The sequence below is a fragment of the Poecilia reticulata genome, linkage group LG13 (assembly GCF_000633615.1).
Source record: "Poecilia reticulata strain Guanapo linkage group LG13, Guppy_female_1.0+MT, whole genome shotgun sequence".
NCBI lineage: Eukaryota > Metazoa > Chordata > Actinopteri > Cyprinodontiformes > Poeciliidae > Poecilia > Poecilia reticulata.
In genome coordinates, this window is record NC_024343.1 from 33,290,437 (window position 1) to 33,303,634 (window position 13,198).

Sequence of the window (13,198 nt, forward strand, 5' to 3'; positions counted from 1 at the left end):
CAGGACTGTAAAGATTTTCTACATCGTTTCCATGTCCTCTGAACTCTTTGACTTTTCATCTCCCACTTTGACTGGTTATGATCTTCCATTTGCTGACCTGCGTTTCACACCAAGCTGTTTTTGTCTGGACTGTATGATGAACAATGTTTCTGATATCAGTTCTTGTCTGATGTGGTCGGCCCTGACCCTTCAGGTGGGCTCAGTAAATCTTGACCTTCATGTTCAAATTATTATGAACTAATCAGACGTTTTGTGAATCACATGAACTGAAATGTCCTGAAAGAAACAAGCCTTCAAATCTATGGTTTCTTTATTGTAACAACAAAATGAATCATTTCACATGTAACAATTACATTTAATTTTTAATCAAGCATTAGCAAAAATACAATAAAAATAAGACACCACATCTGACCTATAAAATAAACATGTAACATTCAGAATTTTGCAGTAAATATTTACTTTTTCCTCACTAAGACAAGTTGTTGTTGCTTTGAAATGAGCTAAACTTAAAATACTTTTAAAAATCTACATTAATTGACCAACAGTTGAGCAGCTGGAAGAAATGGAAATAATCTACTGCTCCAAAAGCAGATTAATTTATATCTCTGCAAGTGACCAAAACACAAACATTCATAGCCTAAGCGAAGCCTAATTTAAGTTTCCACATCCAGAATGCCTGTGCTGGATGGAGGTTGTTCTAAATATTATGGTACATCATAAGCCCCTTGGAATAAGCTTTAGCTCCCTGCAGCAGCAGAAGAAAAGACATTTTCATTTTCAGTGGTTCTACTTCAAGCCTCTGTTTGTGGAAGTTCCTGAGAAGCTTTCAGCTCTGGGTCGGTCAGAGTTACTCTGATTCCGGTTTCAGAAGGTAAAGGTAGGAAGACACTTCACCGGCACACTGTTCTATGACAAGTTGGAAAGCTAAATTATTTTAAATAAGTCCAGTAAAAGTCCAGAAGGAGCCCCGCTCTGCAGGCTGTAAAACCTCCACATGAACCGGTCAGTTCTGATGCAGTCGGGCTTCAGGTCAGCTGGATCCGTTTTCTCTGGGATCGTGTTCAGATTTGTTGGTAATGCTACGCAGTGATCGTATTATATTTGGATCCACGATGACCTGACACAACATCCTTATCATTCGGTGTCATGGCTGTCCCTAAAGCCTGGAGGTACACAGGAAAATGTATCTGAAACCATTCCTGCCAAACACACGGCCTAACTGAAAGGAAATGATGCTCAAACTAAACTTCAAGGACTTAAATGTTGGACCTTATTCTCAGCCAGTGCCTGTTTCGCCATGTAGTGCTCCCTCTTCATCTTAAGCTCCACCTCCTCTGGGATGTCAGAAACCGTCAGGTCAATCAGTCGGCCGATGAAGAAGACCACATGCTGAGGTACAAAGATGGTGAAACACACATCATCAGACAGGCAACAGCGGCTTCTTTCACTCACCTCTGATGGCGCTCTCACTCAACTAAAGCTTCTCCAGTGAAAGTCCGTGACACTAACAGGGCATTCAGACCAAACACGTTTCACACGTCAAAAAGACGGTCAGCGCCTCAAGTTGGACTCTGAAGTCAAACCCTTGATACTGAGCATCAAAATCGCTCTAGAATCGCAACTGAGCAAAGTGTGGAAAGGGAGGAGCCTCTTAACTTTAAGTTGTTTTTCTCTTTCAGTCAAAGGCAGAGGAAATTGAGAGAGTGGCTTGGCTTTATTTTCTGAAAGCAGGAAAACCTGGCCCTCTGCACTGTGTATGAGTTTCACCACCTAATCCGCAGCTGCGTGCTGATGAGGGTTGCTTTCAGCACGTCTCAGCCCAGTTTGACGACCTGCTGATCTTCTTCTCCTGCCAGCCCACCAACTCAAGTCTCTATGATAGGTTGACACTCTGTGTCCACCTGCAATAGTTCAGATTTTCTAACTCTAGTGTTTGCTGCCAGACACGCTTCAAAAGGCGCAGCACCAGACGCGTCCGAGACTTCTCGATGCCCCTCGACGCGCATCCACCATGGACCGAGGTTGTAAACCAGACACCCCTGACGTTCAAGTTGCGTTCGGTCTGGATGCACTATTAGAAACTGTGAGAGACACTGACCTCAAAGATGACGACGAAGCCAAGTCGTATAGCAATGAGGTGAAAGTACGCCGGCAGATATTCACCGTTATCATCCCTGAAACCTCTATACCTGCACAAAACCAATGTTAAGGTCCAAACTTGCTGCTATTGGGAGGACAACGGTACAACGGCGGATTGAGGTCATTACTTGCAGGTGGAGTTGTGGCTGAGTGGGGCAGTTGCCAGGGTGAAGTTAACGAAGCCTCTCAGGGTGCTATCTCTGGTGTAACGGTAGTACAGCCGAGGCACAAAGGACGAGGTGAAGGCAATGAGAAAAGCCTGGAAACAGATTTTGGGAAAGTCTTTTCTCTCTCTCAGGAAAGCTGCTCCACATCAGGACCGGAGACTCACGTTGCTGATGACGGCCAYGTGTGAGATGAACYGCAGGATSTGAAACCAGATGCCGATGYCCTGAGCTCGCTCCACCACCGGGCGGCGAAATTCCTTCACATACTTCTGAGCGTCCAAACGGATTTCCACCCAGTTGTTCATGAGAGCGAAGAGAGGAGCGAGAGGACACGCCGCCACAAAGATGGTGATGAAACCAAACTGAAGCACTGAGAAGAGCAGCRCTAGATTTCAGAAACAACCCACAGTCATGGAGGCTCTTTGATTTTGGAGCAAACAGAGGCTTTGGTTACCCATCTCCAGATATTCACCGAAGAGTCCCTCACAGACCAGCAGCTCGTAATCTGCCTCCCAGGGGGAAACGTCCCTCATCGTCTGAGTCCCTGCCTTCTGTGGAGTACGGATTTTGCTTCTCTGCCACCACGCCTGAACCTTCCTGCCGAAACAAGAGGCATTCTGCTTCATGCGTCTTGCAGTCTAGTCTGAAAGCTGTTGTCAGACTCTTGCAACTTGATTTACATAAAGTCTCTGTAAAGTTATTGAATCAATGCTGTTCTAACAAATTTCTCCACTGCTGGAGTAAGTGTGGTTTGAAAATTGTCCATTCTTGGAACTGAAATAATCTTAGAAGCTGAAACATTGAAACACTGGCTTGGTGCGCAAATCTGACCTATTTTTAAGTAACTAGCTTCTACTTTACATTGACCAGAACTAGGAATGGCATGGAGTCATGAGTGCATGAGCAAATAAATGGTACTGACACTGAAATAAGCTATAACTATTAAACCCTCTTTTTTACTTGTTTTTTACGATCCTATTTAATTCTTCACGCAACAGCGCTCCTGGCTCGCTCGCCAAATTTAAAGCTGGCTTGGTGCACAAATCTCACTTGTCCTTTTTTAAGTAACAATTTTGTACTTTACATTGACCAGAACTAGCATTAGCATGGAGTCACGAGTTGAGTGAATGACCTGGACCAGCACCGGCGTAATGTAACTGGTGTTTATTATTATTATCAATAAAAATGATAAGTTAAAAATAATTAAATTCTTTTATATGACAACAACACATCAATGCCATTTCAGAAACTCAAAACAGTACAAGGTATAAATTCAGACCTGAAATGCAAGTGGACATTGCTTGCTAAACAAGCTAAACCTGGATCTAAGGTTTTGGGATGTGAAAGGACTCTGAATCTGAATACCAGTTTAAATTCTCCTGCCAGCCGTGAACAGCAGAGGATTCATTAGATTTTGGTAGATGGTGTGTGTCTGTGTGTGTCGCTTACGGAGAGATGAATTCATGGACGTTGTTGATCAACTGCTTTCCCACCATGATGACCAGCAGCTCCTGAGCCAGGTCAATAAGACACCCGCCGGCTCCACACTGGAACAGAGACACGAACATCATCTTCTTCATTCATATTATCTGCCTGTGGTAAAAATCAGCCCGCTGGAACTTTTTGCAGAGTTCATTACAATATTTACAGCAGCTTCTGTCTTCTAACATATTTAAACTAGAGGTGTGCCGATCGATCGGCGACCGATCATAATCGGCCGATTTCCGTGAAGAAGTTTATGATCGGTGATCGCCGATCACGGTCTCTTGTTGCCGATCACACAAACCGATCACCTGCATCTCATTTTGCAGCCTGCCTGTGCAGCTGGTCTCCTCTTTCCCTCACTCTGCACAAGTGCGCAGCAACAAATCCTAAGCCATGTGGAACTATAACGCACTGAGTGAATGGGGACGTTTGCGTGTTGCGGTGGAAAATTGAAGCACGTCAAAATGCATCAACACGACAAATCTAATACGACATAAAAACAATGGTATACTTGACGAAGTTTGGCTACATCGAGGCTCACTGCAGTAAAAAGACATATGGAGGATCAGATAGCAGGTAAATCAGCGCAGCTACAAACACTCATCCGGATTAGCATGACGGTCAGAAAGCTAAACAAATAACCCGCTAAATTATTTAAGTCTTCGAGCTGCGATGTAAGACGCTGGTTCTGCTCTCGCTGTTGAACCGCTGCTACGCTACAGGTAGTAATATTTGACAGACGGAGCGACGCTTCTGCTCCACCTGGTAGTGACTCTCACACCGAACCTCTGCTTAAAGCTGCAGCATCTAACCTAAAAAAATACATTTTACATACGTATTAAAACTTTCGCTGTCCTAACATGAGACAGATAATCTCTCTAAAAAATAATCGATCTCCTCCCTGCTCTGCATAATTACTCCGCTCAGTCAGAAACAGCCACTCAGAACTAGCAGTAATCAGCTAGCCGCCATGCTADCAGGAAGKTTTCATTCAGTAACTCTGGATTGTTTATTGTAATGGATCCTGTATTTGACTTTGAATGTTAAGTTTTATACTTGAATTTTTTTAGCAATGTTGAGAGGTTTTATTTAGACTCTTTGCATTATTTATCCTCTTCAGAGCCTCCATATGTTATCAGTCTGTTAAAGATAGTATTATTGATAGCAGGACAATTTGCACAATGCCTGTTTTGTTTTGTTCTTGGAAAAAGTTGTTAAAAACAAGTTTTTGTCTAAATTAAGGTGAATTCATGGTTTCTTTTTCCACATAATGTAACCGGTAGTGCTTATGATTAAAAAAATAATAATTATGTGATCAGTATCAGTGATATGAATCGGAATCGGTAGGAAAAAACCTGATCGGCACATCTCTAATTTAAACATAACAAACTGACAGATCCTATGTCCATATGGTACAACATCAGCAGGTCCAAAAAGTGCAGGAGGCAAACCCAGACATGACTTACTGCAGCAACACTCTCAGGCTCAGTCCGAGAATCTCCACTGAGCACTACGGCTCAGGTTGGTGCACTTCGGTTCACTGTTTTGTCTGTTTCCATTGACCCATAGAACCGACCCATTCTGCAATACTCCTGAGCCCATTTCTGTTGTAATGGGCTCAGTACGGTCCAGTTAGGGAACAGCTACTGGCATCACACAACACACCACCATCTACTGATTGGGGGGATGGAAAAATGTCCCTGCTTGTGACAAACATCACATCCATCATCCCACTAATATGATGCAACGGTAGGACTCGGGTTTAACCCCAAATGACCAGTAAGAGTCAAGCTGGTGGTTAAATGCACTCCTAAACACGTCAGACTATAAAATACCAAACTGCACTGGTGTGCTATATTGGAAATAAGGCATAAGCATTCATAGGCCCTTCAGAAAGTTCCAGATCAGCCTGAGAGTCTGAACCCAGTGGGATGAGCCTGGAAAGCCTCCAAGTTAAGCCTCCACAGGAGGTCTTTTAATCAGATGACACCAGGCGTGGATCAGAACTTCGTCCTGGTCCTGAAGAGCCTCAGGATGTTTGGGGTTGAGGTAGATACAACCCCTAACATGACATTTGCAGGCAGCCCCTTGAAAAAATATTTTCTGATTAAGGAAATATTTGTCTTTCTTTCAAACATGAGCAAAAACAAACTCACTTCTTCATTGCGAATGCCAAACAGAGTGTTGTACATTCCAGGGTAACCGACGAACCTGAAGAGACCCACAAACAAGCTAGTTAGCACAAACACAGGCTAAGTCTTTGGAGAGAGTCAAACAACTCTATGATTAGAAGCAGAACCACTCAAATACTTGATAAAAACGCTACACTGAAGCAGCTTGGAGTCCGTCGTGACTTGCTGGAGCAGCTCTCACCTGCCTTTGAAGAAGGCGATGTAGATTGGAGTTGAGTAGAAGTTCACAAACTGGAATATGAAAACTTTGAGGATGAACATGTCTTCATATTTGGTTTGAGTGCGATGCATTTCTGAATAGCAACAAACACACAGGCATGAAGATGGTGAAGACGGAGAGGTTTCCACCACATGAACACCAGATACAGAGTCACAGCTGTGACATATTGGCTGATCAACCATATGATAGCCTGACATCCGAGGCTCTGTTCTTACAGAATCTTGTCATGCAATGCAAGTGTCAGAGAATCTCTATGGTCATCTGGGATTCATCGATCCACAGCTACATATATAAGTTTTGTTCAATTTCATCCCTACTGACCACCAGAGGACGTTGCTGAAAACCCTGGTGACTGATACCAGCGATGTCACAATGAGTCCCTCTGAGCGTGAGAACATCCTCCTGACGTCAGCTGAAATCGTGTCAATCTCATTGGCTGGTTCCAGTGACAATGAGGTGACATCATAGCCAACAAAACCCATCTGAGACAGAGAGAGCATGTAGCTCTCCACTTGAAGTCTGCCTGCCTCTAATGGAGGGTAGAACACACCTTCCAGAACCAGGGCAGATCCCAAACTGGTGCTTGTGGAACCGACTGTTGGTGCAACTTATGAGCACCAAGCAGAATCAGAGAAGCCAGATAGTTCCCCCCACCATACAGCCACCAATACCAGAATGATGACATTGCCACTCCTAACATTGAAGGAGAGTCAACACAGTGCATAAAAAACAACCAAAACTGGGAGAGGAAAACACTGCCATCAACAATTAAAGCAAAACACCAAAAAGAGAGAGGCTAACACCGCTAGCTCAATTCAAAAAAAGGTTGATGCTACACAAAACGAACCGCATACGAGAAGAGGAAGAGAGCCTCTGAAGATGTCAGGCTATGTATCCCCTGGTTGATCATTCTGTTATGTTACAGGTGTGATTCATCACTACTGGAATGGTGAAAGCCTGAAGGGGCCGTTCAGTGATTTCATCACCAAGAACAGAGACTCACCCCAGCGTGTGAGGATGCCGGCCAGCGAGGTGTAAATTCTGGACAATGTAAGGATAATGATCAGGTTCAGCACTGATGCTGAAATGCTGGCTATTGTCCCAGCCTGAAAGCAGAAACCAGTTCAAGCTCAGGAGCAGAACATTAGGTGTCCCTCAGGGCAGCGTACTCAGAAATCTGTACTGTCTGTACAGATTCTGAAAACACTGGAAGGAACGCCCCAGCTGTTAGACTCACAGAGGCGCTGTCAGTAGGAGTTGACTTGTAGAGGACGACTCTGAGGATGGTACGGTACAAAATAATGGCAATGAGGAACATCGGGACCACACAAATCTGCACACAGGGAACTGAAGTTCAGCCTCTTATTCTAACTTCTGATGGTATACGCTGAAGATCAGGAGGCTTACCATGATGACGATGACCATGCATCCAGTGGCAGTTCTGTGGAAGCGTTTATTCTCAGGAAAGTAAGGTTCCTCAGCCCCGGTGATTGTGTTCCTCGTGGTCATCGGCGCCATGGCCGAGAACTCTGGACGCGGACGCTCCTGTTCGGGGAAGGAACGGACTTACAGAAGCTTCTGGAAAGTGGAACCATTTTAGAGCGAGGCATCGTGGCATCTGACCTCAATGTCCTCGAACTCAGAGCAGCCCCAGCGGTGGGTAAGAATCGAAGAAGTTCGCCTCCAGTACTCCAGGAAGGTGACGGCCCACAAAGACATGAAGAGACTGAAAAACACTGTCCCCCAGTTGTCAAACAGGAGACCCGCCTGCAGAGACACGAAGGACACGCTGAGGCAGAGCCGTGCTGCTTATTTATTACTTGTTATAACCTGAGCTAGCAGGAGCACAAGGATATGAAAGTTACAGGAAAGAGGGATCATCAGTCATTGGAAACAAGGTCTAACTGACTGTAGGGAGTTCAAATGGCCCTCGTTAGGTGGCTTACAGCTCCATTCCTCCAGAGTACTAACTAGAAGACAACCAGCTCATGTAAGTCTTTTCCTTCCCCGTTAGGTCAAAACGTCCTATTTATACTAAAATGTTGAATTTCTAAAATCAAAGACCAATAGAAAATATATGTAAAAAATATTTAATCCAATCATAAGACCCAAGTCAACTGACCTAAAGCAAACTGTTGAAAGACATTAAAAGCACCGCTAAAAAATCGAAACACTTAGATTAGACAACCTCTGTACCTGAGGATGCTTCGGTTAAGTTAGGCTGGTTTAGGCAGAGAAAAGAGGAATGAAGTGGCTCACAGGTACCTTATAGGTGATGCAGATGCTGGAATAGTTCCAGGTGGAGCAGATGTCGCAGAGAGGACACATGATGAAAGCGTCTTCGCTCTCACACACCTCCTTCCTGCAGGTACAAAGAACATCTTCTGTAGAAACTATACAGGCTTTTGTTTGGGTGGTGAATCGTTTTCACCACAGACAAGTCAAGCAGTACAGAAATTGGGATTGTTACAAAAGCATAAAGTCTAAAACAGTGGTCCCCAACCTTTTTATTACCGCGGACCGGTCAAGACTTGGAAACTTTGCTGCGGCCTGGGTGGGTGGGGGGAGGTGCATGTTGGTGTTCCCACTAAATCCTGAATATACCCAATTTGGGTTGTTTTGGCCCTTTTATCGCAGCCTGTGGGGTTTTTCCTGACTGGGAACGAGAACAACCTGCTGAATGTGACGGGTAGCCAATCAGAAAGCGCGGTGACGTCAGAGCAGAGGGGAATCCCAAACAGCTGACATATCTGAGAGTCTGGTGGATATTGGAGATGATATGTGAAAATGTTTATTATTAAATCTAAAGGTCATTAATTATATATGTTTATTCAGTTAAAAATGTTAACTGTGAATAAACATTCACCTCCAAATCATAGTGCAGCAAATAGAGCAGCTGCTCCCGCCGTCTTTTATCCACCACCTTTTCTTTTTGTTACGCATTTTATCTCTTAAAATGACTCCACAAACTATCACTGTTGCTTCTACATCGTCATCCGTGTTTGGTTATTCTAAATTCCTGCTATGTTGGGGGTTTTACTGGATTATCCTCTGGAATCGGGATGTTCTGACTGGAATCGGTTCGTGTTGCTCCTGCCTTGGASACACGAACCGATCRAACCTGTTGKWCTTTATCAGCTCTGTGGTCACAGAGGTTTGGAGAATCGGCCGACATTCTGAAATCTTTCCGTCTAAACCAGACTTAAGACTCACAAGCTCTACTCATCTCCTCTCGACCACTGCCCATACGCTCTGACTCTGGTCACTATGGTAACATTTATATATCCTTTCAAAATAAGATACAGATGCACCACAAAAACGAACATTTTACTTTCGTGAACATTTTAACTCACGATACTGTCTAACAGGAGCCCTGAGCTTGTTTCTCTGCAACCAGACGGTCCATCTGGGAGTGATGAGAGACAATAACACCCGATGTGTTGCTTATATCCACAGCCTGCTTGGTCTCTATGTGGCGAAGCAGCTTGAAGCTTCATTGCCTMWTTAGCAGCYGGTCGCCGCATGTTACGCAGAGCGGCTTGTAATGTGGGACTCACCTACCGGTTCAGGATAAATCCATCCTCCTGTCTCTTCTCTGGGCCTTTTCCCATTTGCAAAAAAACTTTCCAAAGACATCTGATCTGTTTCTGACTCATTTTGCTGCAGGTAACCGAGAGAATCCGGTTAAAGGATTTTCAAAATAAAAGATCCTTCAGACTCAAATAATACATAAAACGGAAATATTTCATTATTTCTTGCGTGGCCCGGTACCAATTGGTACACAGACCGGTACCGGTCCGCGGCCCGGGGGTTGGGGACCACTGCTCTGAACAATAAAGGTAGAATGTGATCTTACGCTGAGACGTCAGAGAGCAAATCTGCAAAACCCAACAGGAAGATCAGAGTCCCAACCACAGATGCAGGCAGCAGCCAGGCAGTGTAGAAACCTGCAGACACCCACTGACTTAACACTGAGTAGAGTTACAGTCATGAAGTCTGTGTTAAATCTGCCTTCTGACGAGAAGGCCAGGGACTCCAGTACTCATCCATGGCAACTCGTCATCCTAGAGAAAGCTGTTTGTCCACTGAAAATCTTAAAGACATCTCATATCCTCCAGTCAGACTGGTGAATGGTTTGTTTAGACCACTTTAAAGGATTAAGGGGAAAACTGGATCATAGCATGGAAAACAGGGAACGACGACCGCCTCGTTTCCACTGAGCAGTGCGGCCCGGATTGGTGTGGCGATTCCTCCGCCGGTTGGACCATTACGTCATACGAGAGCAATGACAAACTTCTCGCAAACAGTGATGTTTTTTGTCTCACAATCAATGGACTGTGTGGTGTGGCGCCATGCTAACCGTACCGTACCGTTGTCCTATGGACCTACACCTGAGGGGGACCCAGGAACGGTGCACTAGGGGTCGGTGGAATGGGCCGGCTTTACAATGGAAACAAACAGAACAGTGTATCGAGCCGTACCGCTCAATGAAACGAGGCATGTCTGGACTGGATCAGGACATTTCAATCCATCCATTTTCTTTACACCCTTGTACCTTAGTGGGGTCAGGAGGTGCTGCTGCCTCTCCAGCTAATGTTCCCGGCGAGAGGCGGGGTCACCTGGACAGGTTGCCAGTCTGTCCCAGTCTGTGTGCATGGTTGTGTGTGTGCACACAACCATGCACACAGACACTCACACCTAGGGACAATTTGGAGAGGCCAATTAACCTGACAGTCATGTTTTTGGACTGTGGGAGGAAACCGGAGTACCTGGAGAAAACCCACCATGCACAGGGAGAACATGGAGACTCCATGCAGAAAGACCGGGGCCGGGAATCGAACCCAGAACCTTCTTGCTGCAAGACAACAGCTCTACCAACTACGCCACTGTGCAGCCTGACATTTCAATCATGACTGTAATTACCGATCCACGCAAAGTAGAGAGCTATCTTCTCCCCAAAGTATGCTCTTATGTGATAAAGAGGTTGGTAGCGTCTCCAGCAGGACCACTTGGACCAGTACTCATGCAGGATCTGCCTCAGTTCTAAAGACTGGGGGGACACTGGGTTGTCCGGCATCTTGTAGTTCCCCTGAAAACAGAGCTGATATTGTAAAGGTTCGTCTCTAAACCATTTTAAACTGTCGGAATGTCAGGTTCAGACCTCGTGCAGTGGGTACGCTGCCGTGAAGACTTCCTCACTGATCAGCCGGTCGATGCCCACCTCGCCCCGTTTCACACAACCGTACGGAGTTCTGGCCAGGATCTCATACAGCTGCAGAGACACAGAGAGACTTTTCTTCACAGAGAAACGAGTTTCTTCAGGACGTCAAACTATTATAAACCAGAGATGAGGGACACCAGGACACGCCCCTGAGGAATGTTCCATGAGAAACACAGCTTAAGATATTTTGACTGGGAATAACTGTCACCAAACCCTGGTAAATTATAACAAGTTAATTTGTTTCCTCATAAGTTATATTTTTGGGGATACAAAGCTTCTGTCCGACAGCAACAACTTGTTGTTTTGTTGTACGTCAGATTATCAGGGATGCGGGGCTCAAGACTCGTCTTGAACTCATTTTCTTCTTGTCCTCATCTCAGAAGAAGAATAATTAGATGTTCTACGGTGCCTGAACTCACCACTTGGTGCCTCTGGGTGGTCTTAAAGAACGTGTCCTTGTCACCGCTTCCCAGGAACCTGCAGACAGAGGACAGGTGATGCTGCAGCAGAAACTAGTCTGGTCCCAGACAAAGGACAGAGACACTGCAGACCTCCCCAGCTTGTTGGTCCTGAACTGACAGGTGTAGTATTCCAGCGGTGGGTTGGGGACGTTCTGGGACAGAGGGTTGGGGAGGGACAACTTGGACAGGAACTTTTCGGACCAGTTAGTGATTGGAACGGTGACCACCTGCAGGAGGACGAAGGACACGCTCAGAGGACGTCCACTAGAGGCGTGACAGCTGCATGGGAGGGCTTTACCTCCAGCGGGACTTTGAGATTGATCTCCTCGGCGTAGTAGCAGAGGACACTCCAGGGGGCGCTGAGGAGGATGAAGTGGATCCTCTTCTTCGCCTTGTGGACCTCCCTCTGTGGACAACAGAACAGAATGACCTTGAAGGGGACATGTTAGGACATAGAGCACCTGTCCAGCACGTCATGATGTGGGACGCCTTCCATCCCCTCATCACAGCCAATCAGAGGCAGCCGTTTCACTCACATGTCGCTCTGTTTGGGTTTGACTTCACTCTCAGGTGTGTTTGTTTTGCTCACCTGCTCCAACAGCAGGCCTACTTGTTTCAGTCTCCTCAGAAACTGTTCCCTCCACTTCCTCTGGGCGGCGGTGGCGGCGCCATTCTCATTAACACCCCGAAGCTCCTCCCACACCAGGACAAAATCTGACCAATAGGAAAACAGCTCTCAAAAGTTCACTCATGCAGATGGAAAAAGATATCCCTAATTCCTTCTTTATGAACAAATGAATGTTTTACTAACAACATAAAGCTGTAGAATTTAAACAGTAAGCTGATTTACAATATTTTAATCATTCATACTAAAATTAATCTGTTTTTTTCCAATAAAAAGTTGTTAATTGAACAAAGTTTTCTAACAAATTTTACAAAGAACTTCAGTAAAATCCGTCTTACCAATTCGAGTCTTTCTGTCTCTGAACACGTTCCTGTTAAGAATCGATGCTTGCTGGAAAACAATAAGAAATTCCTATTTAGAGCCAACATACGTGTTTGCTCTAAACAAACCACTATTCAATGAACAGAAAGCATTGAATGGTTTCAATGCATTCTGAGAGTCTCTGTGGCTGATTTGTGTCGGTTTCCTCATGAAAAACTTTAACTTTCTGTGTTTCCTTGTTGGTTTTCGGCTCCCAGTCGTTTCCCCGCCAGGTTCAGGGTCTGTAGAGTCGTGGGATTTTAAATCAGTCACTCCAGGAATTTATGATTTATCATATATATATAAAAAATTCCCTTCTCACCCTCCG

The 13,198-nt window shown here is 45.1% G+C and overlaps 1 protein-coding gene across 2 annotated transcripts in view; it reads right to left on the minus strand.

Annotated features, from left to right (window-relative positions):
* Window positions 1-454: 454 nt before the first annotated feature.
* LOC103475292 (anoctamin-7-like) overlaps window positions 455-13,198 on the minus strand; it is a 15,346-nt gene continuing 2,602 nt past the window's right edge. Inside the window, exons 2-23 of one of the 2 annotated variants that reach the window (XM_008426808.2) lie at window positions 12,849-12,900; window positions 12,475-12,599; window positions 12,184-12,291; window positions 11,976-12,112; window positions 11,844-11,901; window positions 11,365-11,475; window positions 11,127-11,292; window positions 10,060-10,150; window positions 8,469-8,565; window positions 7,827-7,970; window positions 7,611-7,748; window positions 7,441-7,536; window positions 7,207-7,309; window positions 6,165-6,276; window positions 5,948-6,002; window positions 3,756-3,853; window positions 2,779-2,903; window positions 2,471-2,691; window positions 2,268-2,398; window positions 2,099-2,189; window positions 1,270-1,389; window positions 455-1,163 (exon numbers count right to left, since the gene is read on the minus strand). In XM_008426808.2, coding sequence (XP_008425030.1) covers window positions 1,080-1,163; window positions 1,270-1,389; window positions 2,099-2,189; window positions 2,268-2,398; window positions 2,471-2,691; window positions 2,779-2,903; window positions 3,756-3,853; window positions 5,948-6,002; window positions 6,165-6,276; window positions 7,207-7,309; window positions 7,441-7,536; window positions 7,611-7,748; window positions 7,827-7,970; window positions 8,469-8,565; window positions 10,060-10,150; window positions 11,127-11,292; window positions 11,365-11,475; window positions 11,844-11,901; window positions 11,976-12,112; window positions 12,184-12,291; window positions 12,475-12,599; window positions 12,849-12,900 — 2,463 coding nt within the window. In that variant the 3' untranslated portion in view covers window positions 455-1,079. Of the gene's footprint in view, window positions 1,164-1,269; window positions 1,390-2,098; window positions 2,190-2,267; window positions 2,399-2,470; window positions 2,692-2,760; window positions 2,904-3,755; window positions 3,854-5,947; window positions 6,003-6,164; window positions 6,277-7,206; window positions 7,310-7,440; window positions 7,537-7,610; window positions 7,749-7,826; window positions 7,971-8,468; window positions 8,566-10,059; window positions 10,151-11,126; window positions 11,293-11,364; window positions 11,476-11,843; window positions 11,902-11,975; window positions 12,113-12,183; window positions 12,292-12,474; window positions 12,600-12,848; window positions 12,901-13,198 lie in introns of both variants that reach the window. The other variant, XM_008426807.2, reaches the window with a different exon arrangement.